General features: G+C 36.6%; 2 protein-coding genes across 3 annotated transcripts; one reads left to right on the plus strand and one right to left on the minus strand.

Annotated features, from left to right (window-relative positions):
- Positions 1–168: 168 nt before the first annotated feature.
- bag1 (BCL2 associated athanogene 1) lies at positions 169–5306 on the plus strand. The gene is made up of 7 exons (XM_077229751.1): positions 169–290; positions 573–698; positions 953–1035; positions 1126–1239; positions 3887–3994; positions 4194–4256; positions 4380–5306. The coding sequence occupies exons 1-7, from the start codon at positions 254–256 to the stop codon at positions 4467–4469; spliced, it is 621 nt and encodes a 206-aa protein (XP_077085866.1). The 5' UTR covers positions 169–253; the 3' UTR covers positions 4470–5306.
- Positions 5307–5969: 663 nt separating this feature from the next.
- On the minus strand, positions 5970–10090 carry myl12.2 (myosin, light chain 12, genome duplicate 2). 2 transcript variants are annotated; one of them, XM_077229766.1, is made up of 4 exons: positions 9964–10090; positions 9195–9402; positions 7041–7202; positions 5970–6923 (listed from the first exon to the last, which is right to left on the minus strand). In XM_077229766.1, exons 2-4 carry the CDS (start codon positions 9376–9378, stop codon positions 6751–6753), a joined length of 519 nt encoding a protein of 172 aa, XP_077085881.1. In that variant the 5' UTR covers positions 9379–9402; positions 9964–10090; the 3' UTR covers positions 5970–6750. The 2 variants fall into 2 exon arrangements, with proteins under 2 accessions (XP_077085881.1, XP_077085873.1); XM_077229758.1 differs by having other exon boundaries at positions 9960–10037.
- Between the last annotated feature and the right edge of the window lie 315 nt (positions 10091–10405).

The following is a 10405-nucleotide window of genomic DNA, read 5'->3' on the forward strand; positions in this document are numbered from 1 at the left end:
TACACAGAGCCAAAGTCCCTCTCTTTGAAATAGCTCACTTTTTGCGTATATGGTATTTTCCTAATGAAATAAATAATTGCATAATGCATAGCTTTTTTTACATTCCAAAATTTATTTTTGTAAAAAAAACAACAACACAAATATCAAGTACGTCCCCGTTTTCTAAGGGGCGTGACGCAATACTTGCGTCACTTCCGGTTGCATAATGTACACATTCTAAAGTTGTGAAGCGTTTAGATAACAGTGTGCCGATATGGCGGAGAACACCTTGACAGTGACAGTTGCTTATGGTAAAGATAACTGACCACTTTTCATATTTCAAAACATGAAGATATATCGCAAATAAATGTAATCGCAATTTTATTGAGGTTAGCTTTACACTAGCTGTTAAAGCTAGCTAACGTAACCTGTAAATGATCCGAACATCACTCTAAATATTATACGCTTATTTAAAAATTAGTGATTTATCGAGGCTATGAATTTATATCTTGGGCTTTCAAGTCAATTGCAATCTGATTAAGGTTAGCTCTCTCGATCATTTTGAGTATTAAACCTGTGATCTTCTGTCTCAGGCACGACCAAACACAGCATCACTTTAACAGCACAAGATGGACATGAACCACTGTTGAAGGATTTGTGTGAGGCGCTGACAGAAGCCACAGGAGTACCAGCACCATCCCAGAAAGTCATATTTAAAGGTAATATAGCATATACTATGCTTTAGGCTTAGGCACATCTGTTTCTCGGCTTCCTGTGTTTACTTTCTCAACTGTAAATGGTCTGTGTTTTGCGTATTAACTACAGTAACTGTCATGAGTTGAAGTTTGTGAGCTCAACAGAACAATGCAGTGTTTTAAATAGAAGCTTCATTAGTCTGCCATTGCAACAGTAACAGTGTATTGCTTTTGCAAGAGTAACCTGGATCACTGGAATTATGTTGTTCTGACTGTAGGGAAATCGTTGAAGGAGATGGATGAGCCTCTGTCCGGCTTTGGAGTAAAGCAAGGTTGCAAAATGATGATGATTGGAAAGAGGGTAAGATGTGTGATGTGTTGTTCATTCATTCATTCATAAAGATATATCTGTAATTATTTCTGAGTCTGACAAGCTGCTTTATTTTTACAGAACAGTCCTGAGGAGGAAGCTGACCTTAAAAAGCTCAAAGACATTGAAAAGTCAGTGGAACAAACCGCCAAGAAGCTCGAGAAGGTGGATGGTGAACTCACAGGACTGAAGAACGTATGTGTGACATGTTTTTAAAAAATAAGTCTTTTGGTGCATCCCATTTCACGTATTTATGGCACTATTCTATGCATTTTTATATTACAAATAGTGTGAGTAGTGCGTTCATCCTGAAAATTCAGAAAAAGTGTGCTTCAAATAATCTGGATGATGCACTGAATTAAAGTGCCCCTATTACGCTATTTTAAAATTTCCTAATGTTGTTTTGGAGTCTCCTACAAAGGGTGTACATGCACCAAAGGGAAAAAAAACTGTTTAATTTTCTCATAATATACATTTGCACATCACCACATTTTCAATGATTCTCAAACGACTCGTCAGATGAACCAATCTCTCTAAATCCCTATTTTCCACGAGCTACTCTTTTCTGATTGGCCAGACAGCTCAGTCTGTTGTGATTGGTTAACCGCGTACAGTGCGCACGTCGAAAACAAAAACGCCCATTGCCATAACAACGTCAGCTCTGCATGTCCTGAGGCTTCCTACACTGTAAACTAAACACAGTAATGAACAATGACTTCGATTTTACCATATCAATGCGGGCGCGATGATAAAACATTGAAAGAACTAGTTATTCAACCTGATCCTCCATCACAAGGACGACTCGAGCAGGACGTTTCTCAGTGATGCACTGCTTAGTTTGATGTAAATTATGAGATGTTGCAACTGAAATTCCTCAGCATCAGCATTAACAAGTGCATGTCCATCAACAAACCGATTATTTTACTTGTAATAATGATTTACCATGTATTTTTCTAATATATTGCGGTGAACACGTGGAAACTGTATCAATAACAGTGCATGTATGCAATGTATACATTAGCCGAGCTCTAGCGTGCATGACTGATGTAACATAAACGTTGGTAAATCTTACTTCATGCTTAATAACTTCAAATCTTTCTTCATGCTTAATCTTTCAGTTTTAGGTAATAGTGGTCCACAGCTGATTAGCAGAAGTATTTCAGTAAGACAGTAATAATGTGAGTTAACCAGTTAGCAGGAGACCTACACAATATAAAACTCAAAACTAAGTATTTTGAACACCATCTTTCCAGAGCAGTCGTGACTGCTGGTCTTTCAAAGAGAGGAAGCTCATTTTCGGCCTACATCATTAAAATTGTCCATTTATTTATAGCCTAGCTAGTCTAGCCTACTGTATGAATGAATGAATGAATGAACAAACGATCCAAAAAAAAAGATATTAAACTCGACGGAGGAAATTAGATTAAATTAGATTAAACTGAAACAAGGAATGTGGTGTATAATTGTGTCGAATGTATGATGAAAATTGGCTAGCAATTTCGCCAAGCAAATACCAAGAAATAGGTTGCAGCAGTTTGTCTTTCGACTACACTTGCAAAATCCGCGATGAGACTGAGCCCGAATAGCTTCAGCGTCAGCGACTTTTTATAGTACAAAATCGCTGTCAATCAAAAGGAGATGCAGTCTTTCGACAGACCCTCCAATCATCACGCAGAAGCCCGGAGTCCAGCCCCTCCCACTCCTCCATTCACCCCAGAGACGTCGAGCGTCCGTGGACGGGACATAATCACAGCATTTATCCAATGACGTTTAGTTTCGAAGCACTGAAAAAACTGTTCAAAGCAGCCCCATTGAAGTCAATGGACACTGGGCTTCAACAGGGAGATGCACCATGACGCTCCGGGAATATGTGAGAAGGAAACCGAGTCAGCCGACCTACTATATGTAGCTGATTCTGAACGAACTCGTCTTCGAGATGAGTGTTCCAACGAATTTTTAGTCAATAAAATGTTAACACAATAGTACATGTTTGACCATTAATTTTTTGAAATTGTAGGTGAAGCCGAGCATCCCTTGCAGTCTTAAAGAAACCCCCACTGTTCAAGAGTAAGCGGTTTGCTAATCCTGCATTGAACTCCGAGATTTGAAAAGCAGTCGTCAGTAAAATAAAGGGAACACAGCAAAAGTTTAGGATCATACTGCTGTGGTTTTGTGGTAAAGATGAATTTTAACCACTGATTCTTCACATGCTCATCCTTGGGCAGTGAAAAAAACTGGCTTTACCTTCACATTGTAGAGCACAGCATCTTCTCGACATGATGCTATCCAGCATCCACAGGAATCAGCTGCAGGTTAGAGGGGGTTTCAAGTTTCCCTGGTCTCTGTGTGTGGGCGGGCAATATGCTATCGTTTCGTCTTGACATCACAACGAAACAGCTTATGACAAATTTGAAAAACGATTAATTTCATTGACTCAGAGTCGACTCTTACTTTTGAAAGACAATAAATTTATATACGGTGCACTTTCAGATTTAAAACTTTGCAGGATGTTTTCATTCACTTAGAGCTGTTACACACTACATGAAAGGTCATTTTCAAAAATCCATAATAGGGGCCCTTTAATTGAAAAAGTGTGGAATGTTGGACGCACTCAACTATCGTAGCTTTAATTACATACCGATGAGGGGCTAACAGATTCTGATGTTGGATGACAAAATAGCCTTATGAAATTCATACATTAGACAGTTGAGTACACAGTGCACAGTGTATAGAATGTCATTTAGGACAACATTTATTTTTATTCTTGAACACTGTACCTGCTGTTCGAGGCTTGGCAATATGGTCATTCTTATAATTGAACTCATAATGTAATGATTTTCAGGGTTTTCTTGCAAAGGAGTTGCAAGCTGAGGCTCTTAACAAACTGGACCACAGAGTGAAAATAGCCTCTGAGCAGTTCATGAAGATCCTAGAGGAAATAGATGCACTGGTAATTGTTTTTTTGTTTCTTAAAGTTGCTCAAAGAAGAAAAGGAAGGAAGATCTGCTGCCACTTTAGTTTCATTACAAATTGATTATTTTAGAGATAAAATAAAGCTACAGTATATTAAATGTATTTAAATACTGTTGTTCAGTAAAGAAACTTTATTTGTGCTCTTTGGTATTGATAAACTCCAACATTATTTACAGAACTTGCCTGAGAGTTTTAATGACTGCAGGATGAAGAAAAAGGGACTTGTGAAAACTGTTCAGGTAGAATTATGCCTTATTGATATTAAGTTTTAATTAAACACTGAAGACTTTAACATACCCTTAAACATTATTTGATTTCAGATCTTTAATAAATACTGTTCTCTTTATTTTCCTTGTGCTTAGGGGTTCCTAGCTCAGTGTGACAAAATTGAAGCTGGAATATCAGACCACTTGGCCAAGATTCAGACAAAAAACTTAGCCTTAGCAGAGTGATCGTGAATGAAGACTCCTGACATCAGTAGTTACTGGTGCTGCTCTGTGAGCAACTGAAGAACCTCACTGAGAGCTTTGGCGCTGAAGGTGGTCCTGCAGTTCCTACACCCCATGACCTACACATGCACCTGTCATATGGAAAACGGGCGGTATTTGATTACTTATGAGTTTATATTTTTCATGCTAAGTGTTGGAAATACTTCTGGCTATGGGTGGGACTGAAGAGTTTTGACCATCTGGAACGTTCTCTCGTTTAACTTTGTTACCTAGCCTAAGTTTGACAGATGTTGGATTCACAATCTAGTTTTGGTCAAAGAAAAAAAAAATAATGGTGCTGGAAAAATGTCTTTTTAAAGGACCCAATTAAATGATCTAATTAATTAAATAAATCAGCATTGTACAGTAAAATATTTGGATATAAAAATGTGAAATTGTTTTTTGAAAGCAAAGGATTGTAGCTCGATAGTCCTCATTTTGTTTTTATCATGATTAAATCTCAGGGTGCTCCAAACCACTAGTTGTTGTCTCCATCGATTTCTGTCTCTGATGTTGTTGTGAAGTTATTGAGAGAAATTAAACATTTGAAAACCGATTTCGTGTTGTCTTAGTAACCATTGTTGACAGTTTATCTTATTCTGTACAATCCTAAATATTGGCTTCAATGAATCAGCATTTTTTCTGTGCATTTTTTTATTTATGTTATTACATTATTTGTGCATATGAAACAAATTGACTTTTTTGTTGTTGTTAGAAAAAAAAGACCTCTGTAAAGGACACCAGGGCTTGGTTATTAAGAAAATAAAATGGCATGATAAGAAATGTATAGGCAAAAACAAATGGTTTTTTTTCCAAGTACCAATTAATTTTTAGGTTTTAGGCTTTTTTTAACCAAACTTTATAAAAGATTCTCAACTGTTATTAAATATAAAACAATGATTTGATATACCATTTTACTTAAAGGTGCTTTAAGCGCGTTTTTTAAGCCAAAACATTTTGCCTGTCCCCTGAACACACTGTAAACAAACGCGGTCTCTGCAGATACCCCAGGCAACAAAAACAAACTGGGCTAACCCGCACCACGAAACATAAACTGTTCCAGCCAATAACCGACAAGAAGGATTTGGGGGTGGGGTTTGGGGGGTTAATGCGCGGATGAGGAGGAGGGAGGGTCTAGCTAGCCTACGTTTTGTTTGACAATACTTTGAACGTCAACAAGAAGCGACGTCACCCGACATCGCTTAATGCCCTTTAATGCAATATGTGTGTAAAATGGCTATTAATAGGTAGTCCCAATCAATACATCTAAATATTGTATCTAATTTGAATATTAATGTGTTCTTGAGGCAACAATGATCTCATATTTCATAGGAATATTGATATATATTTTCCTATTCACTTGTTGTGTATCCCAAAATGCCTGATAAACATGCTGTAAGTCCTGTTGTCCTCAATGGACATTGGTTTTGTAAAGGAAAGTAAATTTCAGATTTGAAACCGCAAAACATTTTCCTGAGATGTTTATTTCTGACAAACAATTTGAAAATTAGATTTAAATGATAATTGCAAAATATGAATACATCATATTTACATAAGAGTGCTAAATTTGACCATTCAGTCAGTCAGTTATTTTTAAAGACCAAGGAGAGGGAGTTGTCATGGTGAAAACAGGAAACAACATTTGGTATTTCTCTTTACAGGACATCTAGATTTAAAACTGTGACATTTATGGTCTCAAAAAAAATAACTATAATATAATGTCCTCTACAGAGGAAAAATGTCTATCCCTGGGTCTCAGGAGAAAAATATTAATGAAAATACCTTGTTTTTAACAGAATTCAAAAATTTTGTTTTTTATTCGTAAATAAATGTTGGGATAAACTGCAAACTGTCTTTTGTTTGTAAAACATTCCCCGTTCTGTAAAGAAAACTTGATGACTTATCTTACTTTAAATTGTTTATTACAAAGTGTAAATATACAGCAACTCCAGGCTACATTGAATAATTCCAGAATTTATTTCTCAACATTTACTTAGCAGAACAGCATTCATTCACTTTGAGGTTTACCACAGATTACATGTCTTCATGTAATTCATAGTTATGTACCAGTCTACATAGACTATTTAAGAGAAGGTCCAGTTCAGTCAAATGATCTCACCTTGCTGATGAATAAAATCCCTTTGCACTAGCCCATGTGGGGATGAATGTGGGGAAAAGGAGACAATTAAACGTGTGTAGCATTACAGTGTAGTTTCCATTAGTTTCAGTAGTGATCGGCCTCATTCTAATCATCCTTGTCTTTAGCGCCGTGCTTCAGGATGCGTGTGAATTCCACATAGTTAAAGTTTCCTTTCTTGTCAATAGGGGCCTCTCTAAACAGCTCATCTACTTCTTCATCTGTGAACCTGTCTCCCACTGTGGTCAAGAGCTCCCTCAGGTAGTCCTCCTGAATAAAACCTAGAACAAATTAGGCAAATTGGTTATCAATGCTGAAAATAATTTAATAAATGTATACCAAAAACAGAATATGTTCTATTTATTTTGGTGAATCCCTTACTTACTTCCCTTACTTACCTGTCCCCTCCTCATCAAAACAAGCAAAGGCATTTTTGATGACATCCTCAGGGTCTGTTCCATTAAGTTTCTCTCCAAACATTGTGAGGAACATGGTGAAGTTAATGGGACCAGGCGCTTCATTCATCATCGCCTCGAGGTATTCATCTGTGGGGTTCTTACCTGCCAATGAAATAACTTGTCAGTCAAAACCAGTTTGTATTGGATTAAATGTAGATTTTAAGTTTTGTGGCACTTAAAAATGATTTGAATTTGTTATTTATTCAATTACAATGAAATCAAAATAAATATTGCATTGTTTATTAAGTTTGGAAACACTTTAGTTTAGAGCTCAATTCTCACTATTAACTCGTTGCTTATTACCTTGCATATTACTAGGATATTGGGTGTTTATTAGTACTTCTAAGCACATATTAATGCCTTATTCTGCATGACCATATTCAACATCCCTTAATCCTACCTAATTCCTCAACTATCTTACAAATTATTAATAAGCAGTAATTAGGAGTTTATAGAGGCAAAAGTCATAGTTAATAGTTAGATAATAGTGAGAATTGGACCCTAAAATAAAGTGTGACCAAATTATTTTCCATGGACATCATTATAATTACAAAAAATGAATGTACCCTCATAATCTTTAATCAAAATAACTCCCTATCCCCTTTGCAAAAACAGCTCTTCTCTTATGACGTGTTCACTGGCGTCACATGGCAAAAAAAATAATTTCTTTTCCACTGAAGAAAGAAAGATGGCATTGGGGTGAGTAAATTATCAGGAAATGTTCACTTTGAGGTGAACTAATCCTTTAAGCAGCTGAAAACAGAATACCCTTAAACTCTCTAAATGACTTGCAATATAATGATTAACCCCCTATGTTTACATTCATTTATGTTATACTATATTTTGTTATTTATTAAGTCATTGTTTTGTTGTTTTAATTACATTTTTTTCTCTCTCTCTTTCAGTGACTACTTTACATGCAGCCAATTTTCGGGTTATGGTCGGGTTAAGGTCACTATTCGGGTTTCTGAAACATTACGAATAACCCGTTTACATGTGTGAGCAGAGAGAGTTAATCCTGTATACATGGAATTGCAATATCCAGATGTAAACGGCGACGCACGCTGGACGTACGGACAACCTTAAGACGCAATATGCGTCATTTCCGAGTCTTCTTCCTGTATCCAAAGACAACAACAACAACAGCAGCAGCACGCGGATAATGAATAGTTCGGGGCAGATAGCGATCGCCTTTGTTTGCGCTTTGGTGCTGGTACTGACCTCGCTCCAAATGTATGCTGTGTTGCGTCTCGCCATGTTTACTTCCGGTATACTGCTTGCGGTATACTATTCCTTGCGAATAGAACATGCGCAGAACACAAATCATTATGGGGATATGCCGCTACGCGTTTACATGACCAAAAATTCGGATTAGAAAAGGGGTACCCCAGGTATCATATCCCGGTTTTTAAAATCCGGGATATGAGCATATTCGGGTTTTTGCCGGTGTTTACATGGCCATGTGTGACCGGGTTATTGCTAATATCCCGGTTTTGAACTGCATGTAAACGTAGTCAATGTACATGCTGCTTGGATTTTTTCTGTGTTTGTGTTTAAAAACAATAGATAATGATAAAGAGATATTTGTATTTTATTATGACTTAGTGTAAACCGTTTCAGAACACTATGAAAAATATGACCATATGTAGAGATATGACCAGAAAAATATGAACCATCAGTTAATGCTCATATTTTAGTGTCCATTGCAACAGTAATGAGCCAGGGATAGTTGCGGGTGGGAGTAATGGGCATGCAGAAAGGTGAATTGCTACAACAGAAATGAACCCCTAACCCTACCCCACACCCAGACAGACAGCTTTCACGACCAATGATAAAGACCTTTTCCCACACCCATTTCAACCTGCAGATACCCACACGTGACAATAACTTATCTGGATAGTAGCATCCAGTGAATTACAGATAATTATTACTGAAATCCCATATAGCAGTATTTTTAGGTGGCACCAAATAGCATTAAAGTGAAAAGAGTGAGGGTAAAGTGATGTCCATTGGAATGGAAACGGGGCAATTAAGAGTTAAGGGTGGAAGGTTAAACCTTTTTGCTTTTAGAAAATAGCACGACTTTGTCCTTACCTAATGAGGCCAACATATCATGCAGATCCTCTTTATCAATGAAGCCATCACGGTTCTGATCGATCATGTTGAAGGCTTCTTTGAATTCCTGGATCTGTGATTGGTCGAACATGGCAAACACATTTGATGTGGCCCGCTGGGGGCGCTTTTTGGTGTTTTTTCCCTTAGCCCTTTTGCTAGACATTTTGACAGTTCTGTGCTATTAAAACTGAAATAAAAAAAAAAAGATATTTAGCTTGTTAGTCAAAAACATTTAACACAGATTATACGAGTACAGGAGCTATTCAAAAAGAAGAATGACTAAAAATAATTCAGCAACGATATTTAAAACAACTTATTTTTAAGACGAAGGATTTATTGTTTAGGCATATACAAGACTGTGGTTATGCGTTTGTTTAGCTAACTAAGTTACGTTAATATTAGCTGATCAGCCTAACTTACTGGCTATAAGTAACGTAAATTGTCAAAAACGTAGCATAACGTTAAATTCTTTAAAGGTTACGTTATGTTTATTTTCATACTTCAGTTCGTTCGTCCACATTTAATGACTTTGTAAGAGCACCAATGGCCAACAACAAAGCTTGAAATGTTGACAGAAAACAGCATAACACATAATTACTAATAAGCTAACTAGCAACGGAGCTGGCTTTTTTGTATTTAGTCTGTGCCGTGTGCAATATAAATTATAAAACTATAATGACACATTCAACAAATAAAAATATTGGAGATTGGAGACACTCGTGCCGTAAATTAAGAAAAGTAGACGTACCTATTCAGGTAAAAAAAAAAGGCAGAACACATAAACACCGTCTGCCACGCTAAAGCACAACAACAGCACCCCTCAATAGATTAGTGTAATGGGAAAGTCCCGTCGACATATCATTACATCACGGACTGGAATAGCCCACGAGTGATCCTGAGGGGGTTGGTTCAAATGATCAAATAGGAAAAATGCCAAAATGACTTCTAAAATGAAAGGTGAATTATTACAGTAAGTTAACGGGTGTGTTTATGGTTATCATGTATTAACTATAGGTCATATTTAGTTTAATTAAATTAGTTTAGTTAAATAAAAAAATAAAAAACATTTCGAGGCGTCAAACGTCTGGCTTTTTTTACACAAGCATTATGTTATATACTGTATATAGCAATTTAAAAAAAATATCTGACCAATACTGACCAAAGTGCTTTACAGAAGTACAAAATTAAGT

The sequence above is a fragment of the Siphateles boraxobius genome, unplaced genomic scaffold, assembly GCF_051911475.1.
Source record: "Siphateles boraxobius isolate OS27281-9 unplaced genomic scaffold, OSU_SipBor_1 1, whole genome shotgun sequence".
In the NCBI taxonomy this organism is placed as follows: domain Eukaryota; kingdom Metazoa; phylum Chordata; class Actinopteri; order Cypriniformes; family Leuciscidae; genus Siphateles; species Siphateles boraxobius.

Coding starts and splice junctions, on each gene's coding strand:
- bag1 (XM_077229751.1), top strand. CDS start 254: ATGGCGGAGAACACCTTGACAGTGACAGTTGCTTATG. Junction 291..572: donor GACAGTGACAGTTGCTTATG/GTAAAGATAACT, acceptor CTTCTGTCTCAG/GCACGACCAAACACAGCATC. Junction 699..952: donor CCAGAAAGTCATATTTAAAG/GTAATATAGCAT, acceptor TTCTGACTGTAG/GGAAATCGTTGAAGGAGATG.
- myl12.2 (XM_077229766.1), bottom strand. CDS start 9,378: ATGTCTAGCAAAAGGGCTAAGGGAAAAAACACCAAAAAGCGCCCCCAG. Junction 7,203..9,194: donor TGATATGTTGGCCTCATTAG/GTAAGGACAAAG, acceptor TTTCATTGGCAG/GTAAGAACCCCACAGATGAA. Junction 6,924..7,040: donor TTTTGATGAGGAGGGGACAG/GTAAGTAAGGGA, acceptor AATTTGTTCTAG/GTTTTATTCAGGAGGACTAC.